Source organism: Fusarium oxysporum, chromosome III (genome assembly GCF_013085055.1).
Source record: "Fusarium oxysporum Fo47 chromosome III, complete sequence".
Lineage (NCBI taxonomy): Eukaryota > Fungi > Ascomycota > Sordariomycetes > Hypocreales > Nectriaceae > Fusarium > Fusarium oxysporum.
The window spans coordinates 4,836,446-4,863,474 of NC_072842.1; the positions used below are offsets into that span (position 1 = coordinate 4,836,446).

At 47.5% G+C, this 27,029-nt stretch overlaps 10 protein-coding genes across 10 annotated transcripts; 7 read left to right on the forward strand and 3 right to left on the reverse strand.

The window, feature by feature from the left end:
- Positions 1–866: 866 nt before the first annotated feature.
- On the forward strand, positions 867–8,492 carry FOBCDRAFT_238415 (uncharacterized protein; the record flags this gene model as incomplete). Its single annotated transcript, XM_059610207.1, has 15 exons — positions 867–926; positions 1,000–1,079; positions 1,178–1,975; positions 2,027–2,236; positions 2,463–2,690; positions 2,745–2,938; positions 3,036–3,757; positions 3,863–3,916; positions 3,950–3,981; positions 4,582–5,188; positions 5,246–5,326; positions 5,393–6,057; positions 6,114–6,509; positions 7,025–7,049; positions 7,380–8,492. The coding sequence occupies 15 exons, from the start codon at positions 867–869 to the stop codon at positions 8,490–8,492; spliced, it is 5,265 nt and encodes a 1,754-aa protein (XP_059467008.1).
- Positions 8,493–8,818: 326 nt separating this feature from the next.
- On the reverse strand, positions 8,819–10,060 carry FOBCDRAFT_271822 (kinase-like domain-containing protein; the record flags this gene model as incomplete). Its single annotated transcript, XM_031177833.2, has 3 exons — positions 8,819–9,560; positions 9,617–9,912; positions 9,962–10,060. The coding sequence occupies 3 exons, from the start codon at positions 10,058–10,060 to the stop codon at positions 8,819–8,821; spliced, it is 1,137 nt and encodes a 378-aa protein (XP_031048966.2).
- Positions 10,061–10,428: 368 nt separating this feature from the next.
- FOBCDRAFT_238418 (uncharacterized protein) lies at positions 10,429–12,416 on the forward strand (the record flags this gene model as incomplete). Its single annotated transcript, XM_059610208.1, has 3 exons — positions 10,429–10,496; positions 10,614–12,174; positions 12,318–12,416. 3 exons carry the CDS (start codon positions 10,429–10,431, stop codon positions 12,414–12,416), a joined length of 1,728 nt encoding a protein of 575 aa, XP_059464575.1.
- Positions 12,417–12,931: 515 nt separating this feature from the next.
- Positions 12,932–14,572, forward strand: FOBCDRAFT_179642 (acyl-CoA dehydrogenase/oxidase; the record flags this gene model as incomplete). The annotated part of the gene is made up of 4 exons (XM_031177835.3): positions 12,932–13,261; positions 13,323–13,535; positions 13,587–13,904; positions 13,970–14,572. 4 exons carry the CDS (start codon positions 12,932–12,934, stop codon positions 14,489–14,491), a joined length of 1,383 nt encoding a protein of 460 aa, XP_031048968.2. The 3' UTR covers positions 14,492–14,572.
- Positions 14,573–15,291: 719 nt separating this feature from the next.
- FOBCDRAFT_317656 (uncharacterized protein) lies at positions 15,292–17,341 on the forward strand (the record flags this gene model as incomplete). Its single annotated transcript, XM_031177836.3, has 4 exons — positions 15,292–15,798; positions 15,849–16,332; positions 16,388–17,145; positions 17,196–17,341. Exons 1-4 carry the CDS (start codon positions 15,372–15,374, stop codon positions 17,339–17,341), a joined length of 1,815 nt encoding a protein of 604 aa, XP_031048969.2. The 5' UTR covers positions 15,292–15,371.
- Positions 17,342–17,929: 588 nt separating this feature from the next.
- FOBCDRAFT_317657 (EthD domain-containing protein) lies at positions 17,930–18,521 on the forward strand (the record flags this gene model as incomplete). Its single annotated transcript, XM_031177838.3, has 2 exons — positions 17,930–18,195; positions 18,249–18,521. The coding sequence occupies exons 1-2, from the start codon at positions 17,983–17,985 to the stop codon at positions 18,519–18,521; spliced, it is 486 nt and encodes a 161-aa protein (XP_031048971.2). The 5' UTR covers positions 17,930–17,982.
- Positions 18,522–19,734: 1,213 nt separating this feature from the next.
- FOBCDRAFT_249212 (general substrate transporter) lies at positions 19,735–21,704 on the reverse strand (the record flags this gene model as incomplete). Its single annotated transcript, XM_054704015.2, has 8 exons — positions 19,735–19,889; positions 19,942–20,124; positions 20,182–20,510; positions 20,571–20,889; positions 20,948–21,109; positions 21,170–21,184; positions 21,236–21,442; positions 21,504–21,704. 8 exons carry the CDS (start codon positions 21,702–21,704, stop codon positions 19,743–19,745), a joined length of 1,563 nt encoding a protein of 520 aa, XP_054559990.1. The 3' UTR covers positions 19,735–19,742.
- Positions 21,705–22,344: 640 nt separating this feature from the next.
- Positions 22,345–23,517, forward strand: FOBCDRAFT_271828 (uncharacterized protein; the record flags this gene model as incomplete). Its single annotated transcript, XM_031177840.2, has 1 exon — positions 22,345–23,517. The coding sequence occupies one exon, from the start codon at positions 22,345–22,347 to the stop codon at positions 23,515–23,517; it is 1,173 nt and encodes a 390-aa protein (XP_031048973.2).
- A 655-nt stretch (positions 23,518–24,172) lies between these two features.
- On the forward strand, positions 24,173–25,212 carry FOBCDRAFT_238423 (uncharacterized protein; the record flags this gene model as incomplete). The annotated part of the gene is made up of 3 exons (XM_059610209.1): positions 24,173–24,619; positions 24,671–25,073; positions 25,103–25,212. 3 exons carry the CDS (start codon positions 24,173–24,175, stop codon positions 25,210–25,212), a joined length of 960 nt encoding a protein of 319 aa, XP_059464576.1.
- A 142-nt stretch (positions 25,213–25,354) lies between these two features.
- On the reverse strand, positions 25,355–26,556 carry FOBCDRAFT_238424 (uncharacterized protein; the record flags this gene model as incomplete). Its single annotated transcript, XM_059610210.1, has 4 exons — positions 25,355–26,026; positions 26,083–26,148; positions 26,204–26,397; positions 26,457–26,556. 4 exons carry the CDS (start codon positions 26,554–26,556, stop codon positions 25,355–25,357), a joined length of 1,032 nt encoding a protein of 343 aa, XP_059464577.1.
- Between the last annotated feature and the right edge of the window lie 473 nt (positions 26,557–27,029).

Here is a 27,029-nt window from a genome sequence, read left to right on the forward strand (position 1 = left end):
GATAAATAACCAAGTCTCATGCTTGCCACCTTTTGGTAGACATTGAATTGCGGCTATGGATGGGGGGTGTGATATTAGACACCCAGCTGCGCACAGTCAGTTTCCGCGGGTTTATATTCCGACAGTCCCCCCAGATTACCAGGGTTGGATTAATTCAGTTGTGCGTCCTCGGCTCTCTGACAGGAACAGGATTTTGATTGGACTCTCCGGCCTCTTTAAAAAAGAATCATCTGCTTTTCCGGCCTTTCAATCTTAACAAACTCATCAATCATTGAAAGGACTACATGCTATCTCGCGGGAGACGAAGTGGTTATTGCGAATGACTGGGACTATCGAATGGCTGTACCCAAGCCAAGTGGGGTTGGGTTTTATCTCTTTGTGTACCGTAGCTCAGTGAAAGACACAGAATTCAATGCCCTCAGGACATTTACAAGTACTAGTGCGATATACTATTAGTATGTTTCTGTCTCGACTCTGTTATCATCCTTGTTCGCAAGTGAATAAATGAAGTTGCTCAGGCCTTTCCATCCCCACTGGGGAGAACTCACAGTGCCAAGTATCTGGGGTAAATGAATCACTGGATTGCATTTGTCATGTTAGTCCTATCTTTTATGCTAGCCACTCCACCCAACAGACAGAATGCGGGGGCGGGCATGACCTGTGCCATTTGGTAGACCAAGCGACTAACTACATCAAGAATAGGGCCTACGAAGAAAGGAACATGGGGGTAGCTGCAGGTTGCTTGCCTTATCTCACGGTTCTTCTGTGAGGAGTTTCCCCAGACGATCGGATATCCCCAGATCCCCTCCACATCATCATCATCATCAAAATCGTCATCACCTTATTGAAGCATTCCACTCGACAGCATGATGGGACACAAATATGTCAAGAGCGCGTGTTTGAACTGTAGAAGACGGAAGGTCAAGGTACCCGATCCCCGTTCTATCCTGAGGGTTTTGTTGACGTGGCCCTTGGTGTGCTAGGCTTATCATATTGCAGTGCGACGGCAATGAGATTTGCTCCAATTGTATAAACACCAAGCTCGAATGCTCCTACAATGCTGATGGAGACATGAGAAGGTGCGTGACCGATGATGCGCGATGACAAAACACTCCCTGGAGGATGGATCTGCGGGAGAAGATGAGCGTGGAAGCTGACTTGCTGTGCCGTATTGCAGACAATCAGCCAAGAAGGCAATCGTCAACCTTGAAGCGCGCATCGCTCAGCTCGAAGGTGTCCTACGAGAACACAATATTGATCAGCCCCAACCGTCACCGGAATCACCAACCAGATATACAACCGCCTCCAAACCTCGATCGACCGTATCGGAGGCACATTCAGGGACCGATACCGACCAGAACCAGACCGAAAGGCGTCGACCTGGAAAGAAAACCTCTTCTGCACGAGTGGAGAGTCCTTCGACACACTTCATTAATACTGGATCTTTTCAACCCTTGGAGGCACCAGAGATTGCTCAAAGCTCCCAGGTAAATCGGGATTTAGCTGCAGATCTACCGAACACCGAAGACCACTTCGTCATGGTTGGCACTTCGAGTATCCCGAGTCCCCAGTCGACAAGTCTCGCACAAAGCGGAGTTCATGAGTCAGAAGATGGAGATAGTAGCATCACAGACATTCTATCAGCACGAATGGGTGCGCTCAGGATTGTAGAGGACGGACAGCTTCGATACTACGGACCGACGTCGAACCTTCACATGTATGCAGACGGACTTCAATCATTGTCGAGCCCATCGTTTCGCCGAGTATCGATTGAAGGAATGGATGTTCTTCGGCGACTCGGATTGGACCTGGACGTGTCACTGGACCTCGAAACCCATCTGGCAGGGCTCTACTTTGCCTGGGAAGATCCGGCAATTCACGTCGTTGATGAAGATGTCTTTTTCGCTGAGAAGAGACGCTGTCTATTGCAGGAAACAAGCAGTCCCTACTATTCCGAAACACTCAACAATGCAATGTACGTCTAAAGCCCGCCCCTGCAAGCATATCCTCAGACTGACTCGTCAAGATGCGCCATGGGAGCTTGTCTAGCCAACGGCGAAAAGCTAAAAATCCCCGAACCCGCCGCAGAGTTCTTCTCTGCTCGAGCAAAAGCACTTTTGGACGTCGAGATGGACAGCCCTACTGTGGCGACAGTTCAGGCACTTGTAATAATGAGTGCTACTGAAGCTGCCTCTACTCGAGATGCTCGTGGCTGGCTCTACAGTGGCAAGTCCAGGTCTCTATCCTTATGATACCACAGACTAATAAGAGAGCATCAGGCATGGCTACTCGGTTGAGCGCCGACCTGGGACTTCACTTGGACATCAGCAACCACATTAGCAACGGGCTCTTGACAGAGCGTGATATGAAGATTCGACAAACAGCTTTCTGGGGGGTTTTCATCCATGAACAGTATGCTTGCCCCGCATACTCATACAAAACATTACTAACCTTTGTTCCAGTATGTGGAATCTATACGCTGGCCGACCATGGGGACTGGGGGTTCAAAACATTACAATCCCAATGCCAGAGATTGAGACAAGCGATAGCAACTGTAAAGAATGGAAGTCTTATCCACCTTCTGTCTGGCAGGCAAATGACCAGGAGGATACTGTTTTATTCCCCGTTGGCGCTTGCACAGCAGCCAATGTCCAACTCTGCGAGTACATGCGGCAGATCAACACCACTCTGTAAGACTTCCTCCCTACCTGCGAGCCGAGTGCAAGAGCTAATTTGGTCATCAGATATGCTGGACGGATGCTGGGGCTGACCGACCTGGTCGACTTTCTTCTCAACACCAAGCAGGACATGACCAACTGGCATGAAGGCTTATCCTCGTTGATTGACGTGAATCACGCGAGTACTAATAAGATCTATCATCCTGCTGTATTACAACTCCAGTATGACACTCTTCCTAGAAAGTTCACCCATATGTTCGGCACTGACAATGACCAGCATGCAATATTATGCCACCCTCATCTTTCTGTATCGACCATATCTCTCTTACCAAATCGCTTCACAAATATCAACATTAGACAAAGCAGAAAGCAGAGCAGCCATGTCGAGCGTGCCCAGTGATTGCGTCGCGGCAGCCCACCAAGTAGCAGAGCTCCTCCGATGCTACCAACAACAGCACTCTTTTCGGCGAGCAAATGTTCAGATTGTCCACATTATCCTCACCGCTTCTCTTATATTCATACACGACGTCTGTACCCGTAACTACAGTGAGTCCCGGCATTCTCTAAACGACCTACAGCTTTGCTGTCATTCGCTTGGGGAAATCGGTCGCTGCTTCGGAAATGCAACCCGAGCTTTGGAAGTCATCATTCTCGTTAAGAGTGAATGGCAGAGAATAGCAACTGCTCGACGAGTACAAAAGGCAGGAACCAAACGGCAGAGCTTTAGCATGTCCAAAGGCGCTGATGAGCGTGACGATAACAATGACGGGGGAAGACCAAGGCAAAGATATTGCACCTTGGATCGAGCCAGTTCCATTTTCCAGGCATCTGATATAGGCACACGTTCTGGCTTGGTGAACGATCATACTGGTTTCCCCCAACAAAGACCGTTGGATCTTGACGGGATGAACCTAGACGAGTTCAATTTGGAGAGCCAATATCAAGACATGTGGGCTTTCTCAGCTGAGCACGAGTTTGATCTTCAAGAGGCCATTCCGCCTATCGATTGGTTCAACAATCAGCTGCTTGAGGGGTCTCACATATCAATAACGAATATGATGAGTCAAACAATGTCCAACGTCGATGCTCCTCAGGATAGAATTGGCGACAGCTCGCCACATAAATCTTGAGGGATGAGTGGGCGCAGCACTGGCGCTCGCGTGCTGTTGCTTTTTGTACAATAGCATCGGGAACGTAACTCCGTTACAGGGGACTTGGCATGCACTTTGCAGGGAAATGTATTCCACGGTAGTTACGAGTTATAAGCTCAGTCAATAAATATGAAGGATTATTTCATCCGATTGTATGTCGCACATTCGAAGTTCGAATGCGATTGAGCATGACAGCACGAACCTGTGACATGGGTAGTACCAGGGACTGAGGCTCCATGTAGACTCCTTGGAGGCGTTTTAGTCAAATCAGCACCGGATTGACCTGAGTCAGTCCACCGATCCACTCATACATACCCCAGGGTCCACCGTAGGCGGTACCCCACGGAATTCAATCCCGCGATTTTGGATTTCCGCAAGTTAGTGTCAGCGTCTCTGGAATGGTAGTGTAACGGGAGCTTTTGTGCTGGGATAGCAATGATATATGTGTTTCAACAACCAACAATGCTTACCTCGGATCAATAATCTATTTCACCGAGTTCCCGCAAATCGAGCGCCGCTGCATCACGCCTCGCCACGCTAACATGAAAAGAATTTACAGGCGAAGAGCTACAAGGGCTTGTTTGAGCTGCCGAGGGCGCAAGGTCCGCTGTGATGTCACTCGGACTTCTATGCCGTGTAGCAACTGTCGCTTCAACTTGACTGAGTGTGTCGTACCCACAGGCCCCCGGCAGCCCAGACTGTAAGGTTGTTCAGAACTATGAGAGTGATTTGTCGCTGATGGGATATTACAGGGCGGGTGAAGACCTGTCATTCAAACATTATTCCCCGGACTTGAGCCAGGGCACAGACAGCTACCTGTCCTTCCAGCTGTTGAGTAATGCAGTGGAATCACCAGATCTACCACCTGATTGTATCCAAGTCCAAGCAACTTCTGCCACCAGAGATTGTGGTTCGACTGTCCCAGACACAGCAAGTCCTATTGACAGTCATTCGGTGCATTCAAATTACCCTTCAACACAAAGCTCCGATGACCAAGCACACATTGGAAGCGACTTTCAGCCTCCAGCTGGCGCCATTGATATAGACCAGGCTCAGAGTACCCACGAAAGCACTGGCACACCTCTAGTCCTCACAGGCGATTGCTGGGACAGAGTAGAAATCGATCACAATGCCGTGCATGATGCCGTCAGTCTCGGTTCCGAGGGATGCTTCGATATTCCGGTGGAACCTGTTATGAGACGATTCATCAGTCATTACTTTCTCTACGTTCATCCTCTGTTACCAATGCTGGACGAGGGCGACTTCTGGGATCTTCAGTCTGATTCTAATCCTGCAAATTACCGAAACAATTGCCCAGACATTCTTCTTATACAAGCAATGCTATTTGCTGCCTGTCAGGTAACCTCTTCATATATTCCATGATGATTTGATCGAGCTGGCACTAACTCTGGTCAGTTTGTGTCTGAAGAAGAAGTAAAAGCCTTGGGCTTTCGGGGCCTTCGCCAAGCAAAAGCATGTTTCTACAAACGCGCAAAGGTATGTCCAACTCCATGGACTATTAAACCCGTGTCTGACACTAGGTAGCTTCTTTACAGCTCACAGATGCACACCGACCACATTCTAATGGCACAGGCTGCACTTTTACTGACTTACTGGAGCTCTTCACTCAACTCGAGTGAGAAGCAACCAAACAGCATTTGGCTTGGCCGTGCCATCAGTCATGCAAAAGCACTGGGAGCAGACAAGTGCGCAGATGTACCCAAAGGTGTTGGGCAAGCATCTTCCCAACAGCGATTACATGATAACAGATTAAGAAGAATCTGGTGGTGTTGCATCATCCGGGATCGAATCATCTCCCTTTGCGTTCGTCGACACCTACAGATCTCACGGGACCATCTCGACAATCATGCAACCACGACTATCTCGTACGATACCCTTTCAGGCGAGAACGACCGGTCTCATGTTTATGACGTCGACACTAAAAGCTCTCTAATTACTCTCATGCTTACGATGACAGACCTGTGTCTCTGTCTTTCCGATATCTTGACAGTAGTACATCCAGCCAAGGACTTCACTGTGTCTGATGCCCGCGACTCAACTAGGAGAATATTACAGATTTATGAATGCAAAAAAGGCTTGGAGAACTGGTGCGCCAAGGCTGTAGCGTCCTCATCAATAATGGCCATTACTGAGCATGATGGGCGTCAAGTCGACATGCCAAAGAGCTCTGTCTTGATGTTCGCCAATATGATATGGATATACTATCAGTAAGACTCCCAATCCATGAACTACATCTCTTTTATTCTACTAACCTACTCTATAGTTCTGCCCGCGTCACTCTTTGCAACTTCGAGTTGTTACTAGGCATGACTACCCATTCACTCGTCTCATACGAGAGCACACAGCTCCAAGTAGCAACCATTGAGAGAGTGCAGATTGGGCTGTGGGACGCAGCGACACATATTACCAACCGACTTGAACAGCTTCTCGATCTTGGATTAGCACGATATCTACCGAGCAGCGCAGTGTCATGTACGGCACTTCCACTGGCGCTACATATACTCGACGCAAAACTATCACCCGCAGGAGTTCTCCGAGAATCAAAAGACGAGCAGTCCAGAAGACTCAAGAGACAAAACCAGTTGAACATCCTTGTTTCCGCGATGATAGAGTACCAGCCAAGATATGAAGGGGTTGATTGGGTCACAAGAGCGATCCGGTACTTTCTGGAGTGCACATACTGTGAATCAGTAATGATCCACCACAACGTCACAAACGACGAGCATCAGGTAAAGAAACCTTCAATGGATGTCATTTCCCAAAATCCCGCACATTTCCTTAGGCTGGCATTGACTCTTGATCTGAGTCTAAGTCAAGACCGGTTGCCTGTCGAGAGAGACTTTCCCGGCAAGCTGCAGGCTTTGATAAGCAAAACTGGATGTTTCGTCCCGTTCCTATTTTCACAAGACAGCGATCATGACGATAATATGATAGTTGAAGATATTGCTACTGTTGCTAAACAGCAAGTAAGTTCCGAGTTGGGAGTGGGCATGACAAGTTGCGCATCACCTCAATTCCAAGACTTTAGTGGATGGGTTGAGAATGATCGATCGTTGTTCTTTGCCCAAGAAATGGGTATTGGTCTTTGAAGACTGAAGACCTTTTCCATTCAGTAGCGCAATTTGGTATTGAATAAAATGACAACAGTTTTTAAAAAGTATCTATTATACCTAGATTCTTCTCCTTGTTTATGAATCTCGTGGGTATCTAGTAGAGGAGGGCCAGAAGTATACTGTTTTTGAGTGATAGGGCTAATATCTACTGGCCTGCTTATTCGCGATCCTGTTTGAAAGGAAGCTCATTTAGACCCCTCTTTAATGACTGGGACCTCGGAAACTAAATCCGCGGCTCTTAAAACGTCTCTACAGTAAGGTGACCTGGTCTGCTGCTGTCTGCTATATCTTAAACCGCGCATACTTCTCTAAGTACTGTCCCTCGAATTCGTGTCGGACCACTTCTGTTCTGTTCTTCTGTTCCATACAACACCTCAGGAGCCATGTCCTCACAGAAAATTGACTTGCCTACACAGGGGGCTACTTGCACACTCTCGATCATTGATACGACATGCTATCTCACAGTTCCAGCAGATACGTTGGTTGAACCTACGATACCAGGACACGAACTGATGAACTTCCCCACGTTCTCATTCCTCATCAACCACGACACAACAGGAAAGCAGCTACTCTTCGACCTGGGATGTCGAAAGGACTTTTGGAATTTGCCAGACCCCATCGCAAAGACCATCGATAAGAGAGTCCCCGGGATCAAGGTCGATAACAACCTAGCCGATATTTTACGAGAAGGTGGCCTTGACCTTTCAAAGATTGACGCAGCAATTGTCAGCCACCACCACTACGATCACCTAGGGGACCCAAGTACATTCCCAGAGACCATGGATCTCATCGTCGGTCCTGGCTTCTCCCAACATTTCCTTCCTGGCTACCCAGCAAACCCCAATTCACCAGTCCATGAGTCAGCCTTCAAAAACCGTGAGGTCAGAGAGATAGACTTTGATCAACATCTCCGTGTTGCTGGATATCAGGCTATGGACTACTTTGGTGATGGAAGTTTGTTCCTTCTCAACACTCCAGGCCACGCCATTGGTCATCTTTCTTCCCTGGTCAGAACGACTGGCGACACATTCGTGTTTCTTGGAGGAGACATATGTCACTTTGGAGGGGCTTTTAGACCAACTGAGAAGACTCAAATGCCGAGAGAGCTCACAAGAGACGAGGTTGGCCTGCCCTCTTCTGCACCAGAGGTTGTATCATGCCAGCAATACTTATTATGCCATCCAAACCCGGCTGAGGCTAGCTCTACTCCATACTACCAACCATGCAGCCATGCCGACTCTTGGTACGTCGATCCGTCTGAGGCACATAAGAGCGTAAGCACCCTCATGTCTTTAGATGCGATCGATAAGGTGTTGGTCCTGATCGCGCATGACCCATCCATCGTGGGAGTCCTCCCAATGTTTCCTGCCGCGACTCTCAATGGATGGTATGAGCTCGGATGGAAAAGACTACTGCGGTGGAGGTTCCTGGATCAGCTTCCAATAGACGGTCAGCCTAGACCGTATCTTGTTGATGGGACTTATGTAGATGGAAGACGTGTGAAGACACTGGGTGGAACCAAAATTTAGTACATAGCGGTTCAAGGCAGTATTACTGTAAGCGAAAAGGATTCTACGTTGTAAACTATCTGGGGTAGTTTGTGTTGGCTTTTTATCTGTTTACTTCTCAGCGTTAAATACCAAACTTTGCGCCTTGACCTCACAGTCTTCCCAGAGCCTCCGAATAGTCTAGCACCAAGTTCCATCATTCATTGTTATCGGAACATCTCGGAGATGGCGGACGAAGCATGAAGTAAGGCTATGTATCTTACAATCTTGGAGCACAATCTCTATATCTACTTATTAAGGCAAAAAGGCATTTTGTACGCATATACAGATGACTAAAATAAACCTGTCTAAATCTTGCTGCGCAGTCGTAGTCGCTGCTGGAGTTTCTCGACTCGTGCATATCCCCATGATGCATACGCCAAAGTCTGCCGCGCAAACTCTCTCGCCTTGCTACCGCTGGCCTGGCCCCTTACGATTCTAGCAGCGATGCCCTGCATGACGACAGCCGTACGGAAGTTACTAAATGCAACACCCCAATCAAGATACCCTCCAGCATCCCAGTCCACTCCGCCCCAATACCACTCTTGACACTGCTGCATGCTAGGAATTCCTGCGACGTTGCATGGTTGGAACTTTGATTGAAGATCCTTCAGCTCTGGTGTCAAAGTCTCCGATGTGAGAAACGGCACTTGTTGCGGTTCCCAACTGAAAGGCATGAGCAAGTTGGCCAGGTCAGATAGCGGATGGCCTTCTGTTGCCATTTCCCAGTCCAAAATGCCAATCACTCTAGGCTCGGTCTTGTGAAACACCAGATTGTCAAGTTTGAAGTCTCCATGCACCAACCTCCTCACATCGGGCGGGTGGGTTTTGTGGTCCGTGAAGAAGCTGATTAGCTGATCATAATAGGGCAACTTTCCAACATTCTGTGCCCCTGGCTGACTTGCAGTGCTCGCTTGGGCCTCAGATGTTTTTGATAAGGCTTTGATCTGGCGCGTGTAAAAGCTAGTGGGCCGTTTCCAGCTGTGCAACCCAATGCCTGTTAAGTTAACAGAGTGCAGTTTCGCAAGCGTATGAACTGCCTCCTTCCAGCTGATCTACACGTTAGAAATCCAGAAGCGCCTCGGATTTTCGATAAAATAACTTACATCAGAGTGCGCTCTTCAGGGCTAAGGCTCGGCAGCCAAGGTTCTTCAAATATTCTGCCATCGAGAAATGCCATTATATAGAATGGCGTCCCAATGATAGAAACGTCCTCACACAAACAATACAACTTGGGTACAGGAATATCAGTCGCCTCTAATGCTTTGATGATCTCATACTCTCTCTCAATCGCGTGTGCGCTCTTAGAGAGAAGCTTCCCTGGGGGCTTCTTCCTCAAGACAAATTTGAGACCTGTTGCCGACGTAACTTGATATGTGGGATTGGACTGGCCATGACCAAACTGAAAGGGTTGAGCAAATTGGCTATGCAATCATCGCTAGAACACGTACCTGCTTCAAGCTGATAGGAAGAGAGATTTGATCCACATTCTGTTCAACATACGCACTCAATCGTGCAACATCGATGGGTTGTCTCACTGCTCCCGCCATCTTGTCACAAGAACCAAGAGTATGAAAACTAGATTTTTTTTTTTTTTAAAAAAAAAACGGATGAAACTTTGTGTAGATGAGGGTTCAAGGATCATTCTAGACCAATGTTGTTTTCTTTCATTTCATGCACTGCAAAGCGCCTTGTGGTCAACGCGTCAAACCGAGCCCGAGGTGTTTTACCATTAGTCATGTTGCGCCGAGGAAGCTGTCTCGTCAATTCCGTGCCTGGTTTACCGAACGGGAATCATAAGCCGGTTCCCGTGGCGAACCATCGCTGGTGATTTTGCGGGGGGCTTCTTTGTCTTGTGCCGATGCATAATTCTTAAATTACTCCCCGCATTAAACTCTGGTCCTTGACGAAAGTATCAATGTCGACGCTTGACCAACTATCAGACGGGCATCATGGTTTACCAGTCAAAGAATCCCAAGATCTCCTGTAAGGCCTCTCATTTTAAGCGACAATCTTCCAACCAATTGACGTCCACTTTGCAGTCTCCCCAAAGCAGACCTTATGGTCATGGCTTCTAGAATCTAAGCCACTGGCTTCTGATAGCAACGCCCCAGGCTTTACCGACGCAATAAGCAAGAAGCACCTCACTTACCAGACGCTCAAAAACTATGCGACAACTTTGTCATCGATTCTCGTTACCGGGTATGGACTGAAAGAGAACGATACAACTATCGTCTACGGCAAAAACTCAATCTGGTACCCTGTTGCTACTCTTGCTGCTATTCGAGTTGGAGCTGTAGTCTGCGGGGTGTCACCAGACTACACCGTTGACGAGCTTTCCTACAGCCTCAAGACCAGCAAAGCTAAAGTCATTTTCGCTACTGTTGAAAATCTCGATAGGGCCCAAGCCGCAGCTGCCAAAGTTGGGATTCCACGAGGAAATGTAGTTCTGCTTGAAGGTTCTAGCAAAGGCGTCACAAGCATACAGGAACTCCTCGAGAACTCAGCAGGTCTAGCTCCAGTGCCTTCATTTCAAGTTCCTGAGGGCAAGACAAATCGTGATATTTGCGGTTTCCTCTGTTTTAGCAGTGGCACAACTGGTCTCCCCAAGGCGGTAATGATATCACACGCCAACATCATCGCCCAATGCATCCAGATCAAGGATATCACCCTTTCTAGCCATGATCGCGTTCTAGCAGCCTTGCCATTCTATCACATCACTGGTATAATACATCAGTTACACTTACCCATTCATCTGAATGCCAGCGTCTATGTTCTATCTAAATTCACTCTGGACTCACTTCTGCAAACTGTTTCGGAAAACAAGATCAAAGAACTTTTGATCGTCCCACCTATTTTGATCCGACTAGTTCGAGAGCCAGAGATCGTGGCAAAGTATGACTTGTCTCATGTTGAGCGATTCTCATCGGGTGCGGCGCCTCTGTCTCGAGAGATCCTGGATCTCCTTGAAAAGGCATTCCCGGGAACCGGCTTCAAGCAGGGCTATGGCATGACCGAGTCGTGCTCAGCCATTGTTTCTCACCCGCCATCAAAGTATGCTTACAAGTATGCTGACCGCGTCGGTATGCTTGTGGGATCTACCGAAGTACGAATCGTAGACCTTGAGACTGGCAAGGACTGCGAGGTTGGGAAGTCGGGTGAGATCTGGGCTCGTGGGCCACAGATGGCTATGGGTTACCTTGACAACCCCAAGGCAACTCGAGAGACATTTGACAAGGATGGATTCCTTCACACTGGCGATATAGGCCATTTCGACGATGAAGGCTTGCTATCTATCACCGACAGGCTGAAGGAGATGATCAAGGTCAAGGGGATTGGAGTTGCTCCAGCAGAGCTCGAAAACATTCTTCTCGGCCATCCGCATGTCAATGATGTTGCGGTATGCGGTATTCCCGATGAGCGCGCAGGTGAGCGGCCTAAGGCGTTTGTAGTCCTTAAGTCTGAGGAGGCCTTACGACCCATTGAAGCAGCAAGGGAGATATTCGAATATGTCAAGAAGGAAAAGGCGCGATATAAGTGGCTCCAGGAAATTGAGATTGTCTCTATCATACCGAAAAGTCCAGCGGGCAAGGTCTTGAGGCGTAAGCTGCGAGAAATGGGGACAAGCGACAACAAGAATATTGTTGTTAAGGACATCAGGTTTGTGTCAAAACTTTAGATAGACTATGTATGAAACAATTTGAGTTCAATGGGTTCTTGAAAACGGGAGAGCCTGCAGGATTCTAGTTCGTATATCAACATCATGTAGCTGTATAACCCAATTTTTTGATGGCAAAATAAAAAAAGCCACAACATTCCATCATGTATTTCATTTTATTGTTCTGCAGCAAGAGGCTCTCTGTCCCAGCCTCAGGCATCTTCTCCTACTCCAGTTTGCATCGCTAGCCTCTCAATGGATCGCGAAACAATCGAGACTCGACCCAACTTTACATCACATAAACGAGAATAAATGAGAGGCTTTAGTAACTATTCAGGTTAAGTATGCTCTAATTTTATGATAGCTTCATATGAAGCGAGACAGAGTCTTGATTATTTCCCAGAAGTACACCTCCGCCAACCATTGTTACAGTAGCATCCACCCTTTTTAGGTATAGTGCAAAGACTAAAGTCATTCGGACGCGGCTTTTAATTCCGGGCTCTCTTAATTTAGACAGTTCCATGCCTCGGCTGTTTAGTATTAGGAATCACATGTATGGGTATTGCCAATGGAGCTCTCAGCCGGACTAGATGACCGATGAGGCTTGCTTCGAATCCGATTTGGTACCATTCAAAACCCAACTTGCCTCGTTCCTCTAGAATAGACATGTCCCGGGTATTATAGAGCGCCGGTCCCGTCGTATATTGCGTTGGCCGATTTCCCCTACTACCAAATATCACGACCAACTATTGTCATTAACACTATGGACCTTCCAGCATCAGCACGCATCCCCATTGCATTTTCTGAGCAAGTCAGCAAGAAAGCTCAGAAAACTCTGGACGAAGTCGAGCTCTTTGTCCAAGAGAAATGCATTCCAGCTGATGCAGTCTTCGCTCAGATGCTGGGTAACAAGCCCAGAGAACGTTTTGCTGCGCATCCACGGATCCTCGAGGACCTGAAATACGAGGCAAAACGTAGAGGATTGTGGAATCTTTTCTTACCAAAGAGTCACTATGCAGAGGGCAGTGGCTATAGCAATCTTGAATACGGTTTGATGGCTGAACAATTGGGGAAAAGCCAAATCGCAAGTGAGGTATGTTGACCCAACTCTTCGCACGTCGCGCAAAAACGAAGCTCATCATTTGGCCCTTTAGGCTATGAACTGCTCAGCTCCTGATACAGGTAACATGGAAGTTCTGGCCAAGTTCGGAAATGCTGCACAGAAAAAGGAATGGCTTGAGCCGCTCCTTGAGGGAAAGATCCGCTCAGCTTTTCTAATGACTGAGCCAGACGTTGCTTCCAGCGACGCCACCAACATTCAATTCGAAATGAAACGCGATGGAGATTCGTATATACTGAATGGCAGTGTAAGTACCACCGCGGCCTGTGCATTCAGACTGTTGTCTAACTTTGGATAGAAATGGTGGAGCAGTGGAGCAGGCGATCCTAGATGTGAGCTGTACATCGTGATGGGCAAAACGGACCCCTCTAATCCGAACACTCATCGCCAACAGTCTGTCTTATTGGTTCCTGCGCGTTCTGCTGGTATCACTGTACACCGCATGCTGTCAGTGTTTGGATACGATGATGCTCCTCACGGTCACGGACATATCTCTTTCAACAACGTTCGTATTCCTGCATCCAGCCTCGTCTTGGGAGAAGGCCAGGGTTTCGAGATCATCCAAGGACGACTTGGTCCTGGCAGAATTCATCACACTATGCGATGCATTGGAGCGGTAAGAGATCCCCAGGCCAGCGTTCATTCTATGTAGAAGAGATGCTAACGTGCGCTAAAACATAGGCTGAACGCGCTCTCGATCTGATCTTGAATCGTATTCATGACCCATCGAAAACACCATTTGGCAAAATGCTTCATGAACATGGGCATGTCACTACCGAGGTAGCCAAAGCTCGCCTAGGCATAGATGCATCTAGGCTGGTCGTCCTCAACGCAGCCGTCAAGATAGATAAGGCAGATGCCAAGTCTGCCCTGAAAGAGATCTCAGAAGCCAAAATCCTTGTCCCTTCGATGCTTTGTAAGATCCTTGATAGCGCTATTCAAATTTATGGAGGCGCCGGTGTCAGCCAGGATACACCATTGGCATACATGTGGGCAAGCGCTCGGACTATGAGACTCGTTGATGGTCCTGATGAGGTTCATATGCTACAACTAGGTAGAAGGGAGAGTCGACGGGCAGATTACGTGAGGGCAAGGATACAAGTCCAGAAGGATTTGGAAGAGAAGTTATTCCAGCTGTATGATTTGCAAAAGGCCGATCCTTTGGAAATGGGTTGGACGAGCGAGACAAAACCAAAGCTGTAGTGGATGTTACCGGTTTATGTCCACTTGCTTCTGGTGGCAGCTACAGTATGTACAGAAGTTATGCATTATTTATGCGGCGTCCTTAATGGATCTGTTATGATCTGAGGGAACACTAAGACGGCATGCTGTTATTAGTAATAAAAATAGCAATAGCCAGATCAACTTACTGTATTTAGGTTAGTGTAAAGTGTTTGCTATCATTTTTCGCAGCACATGGGGAAGACTCTAGGGTAAGGAATTAATTACAAGGTCAAATTCAGATAGCTTAGGGAATGGGTTCAATTACATCGCATGCTCTGCTCCTTTCTATTCCTCTGAAACAAATCATATTTCGCCCACTTAAAGTTATCTGTGCCTGCAGTTGACCTTGTGGTTATCCATAATGGCGACCACGGAACCCCACATCTAAGTAACCCAGGAAAATGTGTTACCAGGCTGCCGTGAAGTACCAAGTCGAGTTTGTGTTCTTGCCAGTTAATGCAGAACAGTATACAACCCTTCAGTTGGAAACCCACAAAAGTGCCCAGGAGTAGCACTAAGTGAAAAAGAGTTTGGAATCCTTTGTCATGTCTACACTCTTCGAGCCTAACCCCGCTTTGAGTCGGAGGGCTGGCCACGCTTGAAAAAAGAAGACATGACTCAGTTACAACTGCCGAGGAATTGGCCCCCTCCTGGAATGAAGGGAACACCTTGTAATCCCGACAGAGATGGAGCGTAGATTGCCTCGGACATGGAAACAAAGTCCACGGTGTATGACCCGTGAGCCACCGAACCATTATGACGATTATCATGCAACCTTCTCTACATAAACGATATCTTTTAGCGGTCAAGGGCGAAAAATCTTCTGGCAGCACAGAATAACTATCATCAGGTTCAAACCATGGGTTCAATTACCGACAAGCTGCTACGAATTGCCTCAGCCTCTGGCTCAGTGACCGACCGGCGCCACGCGCTGGCTGACCTAGCCAAAAATGAGGACGTTGACTTTATCGTTGGCGATTGGCTTTCAGAGTACAATATGACCACAAGAGGAGGAGGCAAGGTTGACAGTGCAGGTTCTACAGACGAATTCGAGCTTTCGTTCCTCGAGGCTCTGGATCCCGCACTGCCTCATTTGGCGTCAAGCAGGGCCAGACTTGTGGTCAATGCTGGTGCCAGCGACACCAAGAAACTTCACGACGTTGTTTTGGAGAAGATTGCCGCCGCCGGTCTGAGTCTCAAGGTTGCTTGGATTGGCGGAGACGAGGTTTTTGACGTTGTCAAGAAGGCCATTGACAAGGGCGATGCTTTCAAGAGTCTCACACATGGTAAGCTTTGATCTCCCGCGTGTTCCTCAACTGTTCCTCATCTCTAATAGGAGGAAATCTCTCGGACTGGGGCTTGGATCCCATCTACGCCCAGTGTTATCTGGGTGGCTGGGGCATTGTTGAGGCCCTCAAGCACGGGGCCGATATTGTCCTCTGCGGTCGAGTTGCAGATGCGTCACCCACTATCGGATGCGCAGCCTACCATTTTGGCTGGAAGAGAGAAGACTACCAGCAACTCGCGTCGGCATTCGTTGCTGGTCACTTCATCGAGTGCTCGACATACGTGACCGGTGGCAACTTTACCGGCTTCAAAGACTTGCCTGGTGAATCGACAAATCTCGCCTTTCCCATCGTCGAGATGCAAAGCAATGGTGACTTCTATGTCACCAAGCAGAAGGATCGAGATGGAATAGTTACTGTCGATACCTGCAAGGCACAGCTCCTTTATGAGATCCAAGGTCCTCTGTATTACAACTCCGACGTAGTAGCCAAGCTTGACAACATCAAGTTAGAACAGGTTGCAAAGGACAAAGTGTAAGCGCCAAACATACTTCCATCGTTCTGAGTACTTTACTAACTACGACGATAGATTCGTACACAACGTGAGCGGTCTAAAGCCACCTCCCACTACAAAGGTTGGCATGACCGCAAAAGGTGGTTATCAAGCCGAAGCACATTACTTCCTTTGCGGTCTGGATATCGAGGAAAAGGCCGCACTGCTCGAGAGGCAAGTCCGAGCTATGCTCGATGAGTCCAAGTTTCACTGCCTCAAGTTTCGCGTTAACGGTCGGTGTCCCGAGAACCCAAGGAGCCAAGATGCTGCTACCGTTGACGTACGCATCTTTGCTCAGTCACGAACCGAAGAGGCCCTCTCTACTGCAAACTTCCTGCGTCCGGTGACAGATGTTATTATGCAATCGTACCCTGGTGCGACATTCGCAGTGGATGCTCGACAAGCGGTCCCTAAGCCATACTACGAATACTTTGTTGCCCTTCTCCCGCAGAAAGACATCACGCACGTCGCTCATGTTCCTGAAAAGGGACTAGAGATTCCAATCGCAGCACCGACCGATACTCAGGACTTTTTATACGAGCAGTCAACCTATGAGACCACGTCTCCCATCGATTTGTCTAGTTTTGGACCAACCACAAGGGCTCCTCTCGGTTACATCGTCCATGCTCGCTCAGGCGACAAAGGATCAGATGCCAACGTCGGATTCTTCGTTAGAAACACTGACGAATGGGACTGGCTCCGAAGTGTTCTCACTGTGAATAAGATTCGAGAGCTGTTGGGTGACGACGACACTGGTAAACCTATCTTCCGTTTTGAACTTCCAAACATTTCAGGTATGTGTCCTTGGTAAGCACTATATACCTTCACTAACATTTTCTTTCAGCTGTCCATTTCCTGCTGAAGGATCATCTTGATCGTGGTGTAGCTTCTAGCTCAACTTATGATGTGTTGGGAAAGAACGTGGCAGAATATCTGAGATGCAAGCCGGTGGATATTCCTACCAGGTTTTTGGAGCGTGGAAAGATTTAATCTCCATAAGATATGTAAATAAACATAATGGGACATTGTGCCCTCATTCAACCTCATGGTTCACTGTATACCTTGATAAGATATCTCATTTTCCGCCCTTGACGGCAAATAGACAATGTTTGATACGGCGTTAGGTGAAATGTTCTTCCTTCTGGATAAGGATATTCGCAATCTAGACCTTAGCTCCTTGTCCATCGTCCAAGATGACATGCCCTGGTTAAAATCTGACACTCGTCCTTGCAGCTAGCATTGAGTCTTGACCCTTCCTGATCTGTCACTTCCCACATGAGTATGCCCCAGATTCCGGGTAGGCCAAATTCATTGAACATGTTACAGGAAATGGAATTCCGGATTGTTATGCGTCATACTCAATTTGACTCGAGGGAAGCGATTTGAGATTGAATCACCACGAGCCTTGACCCAGTGACGAAAGGTTCCACGGGAAACTTCCCCGGATTCTAATTCCGTCAACCCCGCAATTGATGCTACCCCGCTGCGCCCGTCTGCCGCCCAAGTGCCCATATAGTCAGTAACGTCATAAACACTAACATGGGAGACGTTCAATCTGACATCAAACATTAACTATCACCTGTTCATTCAACCACCAAAGACCATTCACACTCACCGAGACCAACTCAACAATGCCCTGGCAGAAGATCGACCATGAGTTCACTCATCCTCAACTGGACTATAACTCCAAACCCAACTTCCAGCCCTGTATCAAAGTCTCCGTCTTCTTCAAAAAGATAAATTCAATCGACCACGATACGTTCTTCGGGCACTGGCAGACCGTCCATGCTGACTTAGCTGTCGCCACGCATGCTTTCCGAGACCACATCGTTCGATATGCGCAGGTGAGTCTCAGCACTGAACCAAGTCTATACTATAGAACCTAAGAATAGTACAGCACCATCAAACCCCGGAGATGAAGGACAGAGCCAAGAGCTTAGGAGAAGGATTTCTAGACTATGACGGTTGCGCGCAGCTTTGGGTCAAGACTTGGGATGACTGGCTGGCGTTCTACAACAGTAAAGAGTATGCTGCAGCATTGAGCGATGACTGCAATAGATTCATGGCACTGCCCATGACATACATGGTGGGTTATGAGAATTTGGTTGTAGGAGATGCGCCTCGGTCACTTGGTGGCAAGGATGGGATGGATATCAAGACTCTGAAATAGGGCAGATACTGTAGTGATAGTTAGGGTTTAACAATTACTATTGCCTTTCCTCCTTATTCAGTGTAGAGTAATCCAATTCACAACTTTCTCCGCCCAGCTCCATGTCCCGCGAAGGTAGCTTTTGGCCGTATCCATCTATTACTCGTCTCGGACTACAATGCACAGAAAACAGGCCCTGGATTGCGATTCCCCCTGTTATCAAGGGCTGGATAACAAATCACAAACCTTTGGGGATTAGACTCTACCTTGCCTGGTGCGACCTCATCCCCGGAATCGAGCAAAAGCGTGGCAATGTCTCTCACGACGGGCAACACCGGGCCTGGCTGTTCCAAATGATTCATCAAGGGAAACCAGGATTTGAGTGGTGGATTGTGGAGCCCTTACAGATAGGCAAGTAAATACCTAAGGATGTTAAAGCCCACGTTTCTAGCATTATTAAAGGCTGGGCCGACCCTATGCCACGCTTTATAGAAGTAACAGATTTCATTACCCAGGTACATTACTTTAGAATGAATAAAGAGAATACCTAAAGGAGTAAGCCAAAAGGGATATCATCTATCTATATAGACGATTCTGTTTATCCTGTCTTGTCCTATGCGTATGGGTTGGGTATTGCAATCGAAGATGGCTACTAGCTAGCTAAATTGCCTGATGGCTTTGATATGCGAGACCACAGTGACGTTGCTACCAATTTCGGGCAGTATGAGAGCCTGCGAGTCAACCATGCCACAAAAACACGGAGTGCGCTCGCTTCCCCGGCCGGGTATTACAGGGTTTACCTGACCCTCTGGCGTGGTCAAGAGATCACATTTTCAACTACACTAATTTCTTACAGCGGCTTTTGCTCAAGGGTTACTTGGAGAAGGCGGAATAGGATACTACGGTCTTGAAAGAGCTTTATTTGAAGATTACTTAGAACTACTACGGTTCGCTGGAATGGAAGAAGTAAGTAAGAGGAGGAATTCTTCGGGACTGGCTGTGGCAAAGTTTAAACAGACGGTGCCTTTGCCTGCAGGGGTAGGCATTGAATTAAACAGTAAAGTCGTGATCAATGTTGAAAGGTAGGAGAGTTATTAAATGCCTATGAGGAGTCTATTTCTGAGAGTCCCACTCGATACGTAAAAATAACTTTCAGCATGCTATAAAGAAAAGCTCAAGAGAATCTCCATAGCGGCAAATGCCAAGAACAGATAGCTTCGAGATATCTTAAAAGGCAATGGGCTAAGAGTTCTCAACGTGGGAGGATGACATTTCCCCCTTTTCAGCTTTTGCATGGCTCTGCATCACGAGCTCTTCGGCCAAGATAGTGTGCTTGATCTCTTCCTTTGCAAAAAGCACATCAATCTCCTCCAGGGTCTTTCCGGTTGTCTATTTTCTGTCAGTCATAAATTTCCATTAATGGAGTCACACTGGAGCATACCTCAGGGCACATGAAATAGACAAAGAAGATGGCGGCAAAACAAGACAAGGCCATCCAGATCCAGATCTTCCAACCAACTTTCTGGAGGGCAATGCCGCCAGCAAACACCGTGATGAAGGAGAAGAGCCATTCACCGAAGGCTCCAGCAGCAGCACCAGCATGTCGAAGCTTGAGGGGCGCGATCTATAAGAATTGTTATTATACAGCCCGCAGAGATGTCATACTCAGCTTGTAACCTACCTCTGGACCATAGAGCCAACAGATTCCAATCCATCCATAACCAAACACCATGTTATAGATAAAGATTGCACCAACAGCCGTCCATTGAGTAGCGAGTGTTCGGTTAGGCAGACCGATCATTGCGGTAAAGATCACCATGCAAATTGTCAAGACAATGGCGGACCACAGTAGAATGCTTCGCCGACCAAATTTCTCGACAGTGTAAACCAGCGGAATGGTACCAAGGGCAAAAGCGGTGTTCATAATGGCAGCCAGTAGCTGAGCCATGAATGGTGATAGGCCAACCTGTGCGAAGATGACGGTGCTGTAGTAGACTGAAAGATTGATACCTGTTTACGCGAATGTCAGTTGTCTTTTTGGAACAGATAAGACGTCAGGGAGTAGCATACCCATCATCTGCTGGATTGCCAATATAAGGAAAGAAATACGGATACGGCGTCCAACTCGAAGGTCGCTGGAGTCCCAAAAGAGATCCAAGAGATTGAAGCCTTTCTCGTTCTGTGATTCAAAGGCAATGTTGGTAAGAATAGAGCTCTTCACGTTCTGTACTCTCTCGTCATGGATATCGGCGTCGAAAATCTGGCACAAGGTTTTGTCTCCCTCAGCCTCTAAACCTCGGGCGTAGTACCATCTAGGAGTATCTGGGAGGAACAGCATGATACCACCAGCGAGGAGGGCAAAAACGACTTGAAACGCGATGGGAATGCGCTTTGAAGTTGGTCAGCTCAGTCACCAGAAGAGCAGTATTTGAGGAAGGCCTGCTTACCCAAGAGATCTGGTTATCCATGCGTGTGAATCCAAAGTCGATCCAGTACGCGAGAGCGGCACCTGCGACCAAGAAAACACATGTAACCGCGACAGCGGGCCCTCGCTCTTCTTGTTCCGTGCTCATTTCAGCTTGATAGGTAGGGATCGAACAGGAGATGAACTATTCGAGTCGATTATTATACTGCGAGGTTGAGTTTGCGAGGAGTCAAGGGGAACCTACACCGATACCAATGCCCTGAAGTACCATTAGTATGTATAAAACGACACCAGGGTATCATGTACTCACACAAAGAATACGACCAACTATCATGTGAGGGACAGACCAAGCTGAAGCTTGGAGACTACCACCAACCACAACAAACGCGTTTCCCAGAAGGATGCACTTGCGTCGACCAAGGGGCATGCCAATGACGGTAACTGCAAGCGAGCAGACTGTAGCGGCAAGAGTATATGCTGAGGCTATCATCGGGATGACATAGGTTCCGGTAGGGTTCTGAGGCGGTGATGATGAGAAAAATATGCTTCATTTCGTTCGATAGACGATTATTACTCACTCCCATGGCATGAAGGAAAGGCTTGGTCTCCTGGACTCCACCAAGGACTCCTGCATCGTAACCGTAGAGTAGGAAGGACTGTGACTTGTCAGAGAATGCGATGTCAAATATGCTGGATATGGGCCATACAATAGCGCAGCTTGTGGAAAGAAGGCGCTTGATCGTCTTTCCTTGGATCTTGGACTTGTAATTGGACAACATGTTTGAAGGTTGGAGGAGGGATGATCTGAGGAGTACGGGTTGACAGGTGAGGCTGTCCTTGAGAATGTTGGCAACACAGAAGGGCGAGACTTGTCTACTTATCGTGTCATAGTAAGGCACCAATAGTCTGGATCTGTACCAATTCAACAAGACTTATTATCTCTAGATCCTTGATACACTGCAAGGATTCCCCAGCAAACAGAATCCTTCTCTCCGCAAATGCTATCTTTCCCCGCGTGACCCCATCTACCCCAGGTTTAGACTTTCGGTGACGCCTTGCTGATCTAACCGCGATAAGAAACGGCGAACGCCACTGTTATCAGTCGCTAACGAGCGCGTGTCATTTCCACGGGATCTATTTCCGTGGCTCTTGCATTACGGATGTCAATGAGTCAGGTCACATTAGCAAGATAACGTTTGCTTAGGGAGCAGGGATAGCATCCGCGTCATGTCCTTTTCACATGCTGCAAGGGTGATTGGTCGGGTTTGTGCTCCACAAGCACAGCTTGGCATTTGTTAAGCCAAACTTTCCTGAGCAGACCTCAAGCTGGATATTGGCTATATATTGCTCCTCGAGTGAGATACAGTGGCTAAACAACCAAAGCCAATCGTTAATCAAACATTCGTCACCCCCTGCACCATGGCAGCTGCCCCAATCACCACATTCAATGATGAAACCGAGACCAAGAGCTTGGCTGGGTCTCGGCTTTTCAAGCCAATCAAAATTGGCAATATTACACCTCAGCATCGCATTGCCATGTGTCCTTTGACCCGTTATCGAGCATCGGATGACCATGTGCCTCAGCCTTCATTCCAAGACTACTATGGTCAACGAGCTTCAACGCCTGGTACGTTATTGATATCAGAAGGAACATTTATCTCCCCGGACCATGGCGGTTATGCCAATGCTCCTGGCATCTACAATCAGGAACAAATCAAGGCCTGGCGCCTAGTTACAGATGCCGTCCACGCCAAGGGTGGATACATCTTTTGTCAACTTTGGGCTCTAGGCCGTACCGCTTCTCTTGAAGTTGCAGAGAAGGAGGGTATCGTCTTCCGCAGCTCTGGCGACATTCCCGTTGATTCGGATCACCCTAAGCCAAGACCTCTGTCCCTCCCTGAGATTCATGAGACAGCTCAATCATATGCTCAAGCCGCCAAGAACGCCATCGAGGCTGGCTTTGACGGCGTTGAGCTCCATGGGGCGAACGGATATCTTATCGATCAATTTATCCAAGATAAATGCAACAACCGCACTGATATCTATGGTGGTAGCATTGAGAATCGCTCTCGATTTGCTATCGAGGTAGTCCAGGCCGTTTGCGATGCTGTCGGCTCGGAACGCACAGGCATACGTTTCAGCCCTTGGAGTGTTTTTAACGACATGCGAATGGAGAATCCGATCCCTCAGTTCAAGGATGTCATCGAGAAGCTGAAGCCGTTCAAGCTCGCTTATCTGCATCTGATAGAGTCCAGAATTGCCGGCGCCCAAGATGTCGAGGGTTCCGACCAGCTGACGTTTGCCATCGAAGCTTGGGATCGACCTCTTTTGATTGCTGGAGGATTCACCCCCGAGTCAGCACGAACGCTGGTGGATGAGGACTACCCAAGTAAGGATATTGTCGTCTCATTTGGTAGATACTTCCTCTCAACACCAGATCTACCATTCCGAATCAAGCGAGGATTGGAGCTCAACAAATACAACCGTGAAACCTTCTATACGCCCATGGCATCGGAAGGTTATACGGACTATCCTTTTAGTGATCAATTTCTCGACGACATTAAAAAGGATGGGGTAGTGGGAAAGGCTTGATAACCGGCGCTGCAATGTGACTAGCTTGATGTGAATCTGTGGGTTTAGATAGAGTATGAATAGTCAGTCGAAGAAATGAGTCATGTAATATTCAGCATCTCCCCAGAGCTCTTGAAAAGTCACAATTAGACCTTTGTAAAACTCGCAAGGCATCCTAATGCCCATCAGCGTGATGCCCCTAGTCTTTGTGAGTTTGCATACAAAATCATAATGCTCCTAGTCCACTAGTAACCGGTGATGTATTGTCTGCGTGTGCCATTTGTTATGTTTCACAACATGGGGTTCAGCTTTCATCATGCCAGTTGTTGGGAGTGTGTCCTGACAAGGGAATACAATCAATCTAGCAATAGTAATAAGCGATGTTGTCGCGGAAACGGCTGCGGAAATAGATCCCGTGGATGATCCAAACCGTGAGGCGTTGGTGAACCTCGGGGATTGCTGATTTTAGCTACTCGGCCCCAGATTTTCCCCGCGCTGTCTAATTCCGGCTTCATGTTGATCATGGATTTAATCTTGTTATAACAGGTATCTAGTGAACACTATGAAATGCCAAGTCAAGCCCAACCAACAATAACTATTTTTGGCTTGTTTTGCCGATAAGCTATTCAAACTTCTGCCATCAGAGGTTAATCTGTTACTTCCAAGACACCTAAGAATGTCTGCCCGAAAAGTCGCAATCATTACAGGAGGTGCTTCGGGCATGGGCCTGGCTACGGCCATATCTCTATCTGCCGCTGGTTGGAACGTTCATATCCTGGACCTCAACAAGTCTGCTGGTGCAGAAGCTACGCGCCAAAACCCGGACCTGATCTTCACTCAGACTGATGTGAACTCATATAAATGTTTGTCTTCTGCCTTTGACAGAATTTTTATATCTGAAGGGAGACTCGATTTTGTCTTTGCTAATGCCGGCATTCTCGGGCTCGACAACTTTTATGACAAGGCGGACTCGCTTCCACCACCGGAGCCGCGACAGTTGAGTATTGATATCAATTTGAAGGCTGTTGTGGCTACCTCATATCTTGCGAGGCAATATTTCCTAGTCTCGGACAATCCTTGCCAGGATCCCGTTATAGTGATAACCGCCAGTATTGCAAGCTTTGTATGAACCATCACCCCTAAAGGGAAGACACACTGGGCTGACATCATAAAGTACGCACAAGAATTCAATCCCCTATACACTGCCTCGAAGGCTGGTGTGCTTGGGTTCATGCGATCCGTGGCCTACCCATTCTTTGATGACGGGATTCGAATACACGCCATCTGCCCGGGCACCATTCGCACGAACCTGCTCACAAACGAGATGATGAACTCTTTTCCGGATGAACATCTGACCCCAGTGGAAGCTGTGGTGTCAACTGTTGAATGTCTCATCAAAGGCGAGAGCTATACAGACTCGACGGGGAAACATGTGTCCGGAGCTGAGAACTATGGATTGGCTGTGGAGATTTTTGGCCCAAGTATCTTTTTCAGGGACCAGATAGAGTATAGTAGCAATGGGTTAAGGGAGCTATGTGAAGCTGCAAGCTTGAAAAATCAAGAGGCTAATTTAGCTAGTAAGGTTTAATACATATAATTGACTCAGGGAATAGAAGTTGTCCCAGCAAAATCCGAAGACGCAAGCTACGAGACATAACCACCGGCAGCAGCAAGAATATGGTTATCAAGGATAATGGATTTGTAGCAAAGCTCTAAATAGACGATGTAGTATTTTACAGGAACAGCTCAGAATATGAGTCGTCTCTATCATCGTTTGTCGTTAAGGTATGAGGTGTAACGAAAAAGCTGTTAGCTTTGAGGCTTGCTATGAGACGTCTGAGGCCACAGGCCAGGTAAATCAATATCCAGGAAAGTTAAAAGCTTTCTCTGGAGCTATATTCTCTGTCCCCCCATTATTTGGCAAATCACCGAGAAATGCTACTTGCATCTTGTAAAGGTCTGAGTTATCCCTGAGAGCCGAAGCCTGGGCTATTACATCCCCTAGATCTTGCTGGACATCAAAATATTTGCCATTTAAGCAGTCTTTTGCGATACCAGTTGCTAAAGCCACGGATACCATTCCGCTTAGATAAGGAGAATCTTTAAAGTTCTCCAACACTTGAGCCATTCCTTTTACGAGGTGAGAATATTCGCCCATTATCTCCTCTGGATGTACTTGAGAAACAGTTAGCAGGGCAGCAGATGGGATAGCAAACAGGAGTAAAATACCTGCGGAGGTCATTTGTGAGGGTACGGCACCAGGATGAATGGCATACAATTGAATACCATCATGGCCTCCCAGTTGCAATTCAGCCTGCCAAGAGCTAGTAAGTCGTATCAATGCGGCTTTGCTAGTACTGTAAGTGGTGTTAAAGGGGAGATCAACTGTCCCGCCCCTGGAGGCTACGTTGATGATGGTACCACGTCCGGCCTGGATAAAGTCTGGCATGACGAGACGCATCAAGAACAACGGGCCATGTAAATTGATAGCCAAGTCTTTGATGATAGCCGCGGGGTCTTTAACATGCATCTGGATGGTCAAATGTGTTAGCGAAGCCAGAGGTTTCGGAATAGTTGTAAGCAAACCGGTCCTATACTATCCACCCCTGCATTGTTGATAAGTATATCAATTTTGCCCACAGTACTGTCCAGCTTGAGGTTCAGTTAGCTAACCGCTGGACACAATCCCAGTCAGGCTATTACTTACTTGCTTGATGAGATTCTGGCAGCTGTCCAGATCTGACACATTGCAATGAATAGGTTTTGCAGCTGCGGCACCGAGAGCGCGACATCGATTCAGAAAATCGAGAGAAGGTTTATTCCGGTTGTAAGTTAGGATCAGGTGGGCTCCGGCGACAAAGAAGCATTCTACCATTGCCCAACCTATTGTACCAGTCGACCCTAAGAATCTCAAGTCAGCATTATAAAAAGAACAAAGGGTAGTGTTTATTAATTCTTGCCTGTAAGGAGCGTCACTTTGCCTCGTAGTGAGGTTTTGAATTTGACGGGGTGAACGAATGGATACACCTCATTGTGTAACTTTGGTTCAAATTGATCCATGGCTGAAAATATAATTACCAAATCAGATGGAACAACTCTTGACGTAACCTAAATAGAGGCATATCAGATTTAAAATTACTTGACAGTGACTATATACTGCAGAACTGTCAAGATAGGCTGCGAGATACTTGATTGAGTGCAGAAGTAGGTCGCTTACCACGTGCGTCGTGTTCGTATGGGTAAGGTTCCATCCCGATATCGTGGGGCCCCGCGTGGGATTCCGACAATACTTTACTAATGATCGGGATCTTGCTGACTCGGCTCCACGCAGAAGAGAGAATTGACTCAGTAAGTCTCAGTCCCACTGTTTGTGCTGCTGCATAACAAATCAATCGGAATTGCTTCGGCCCCACCCATTTTTCACGGGCCTCCCTATAGGCATTGGTATCTTCAACGACGTTTGAGGTTAGAGCAGGGATATTACCATGCACATGAAGCTTCATTAGATTTACAAAGTTTAAATAGGATCAGTT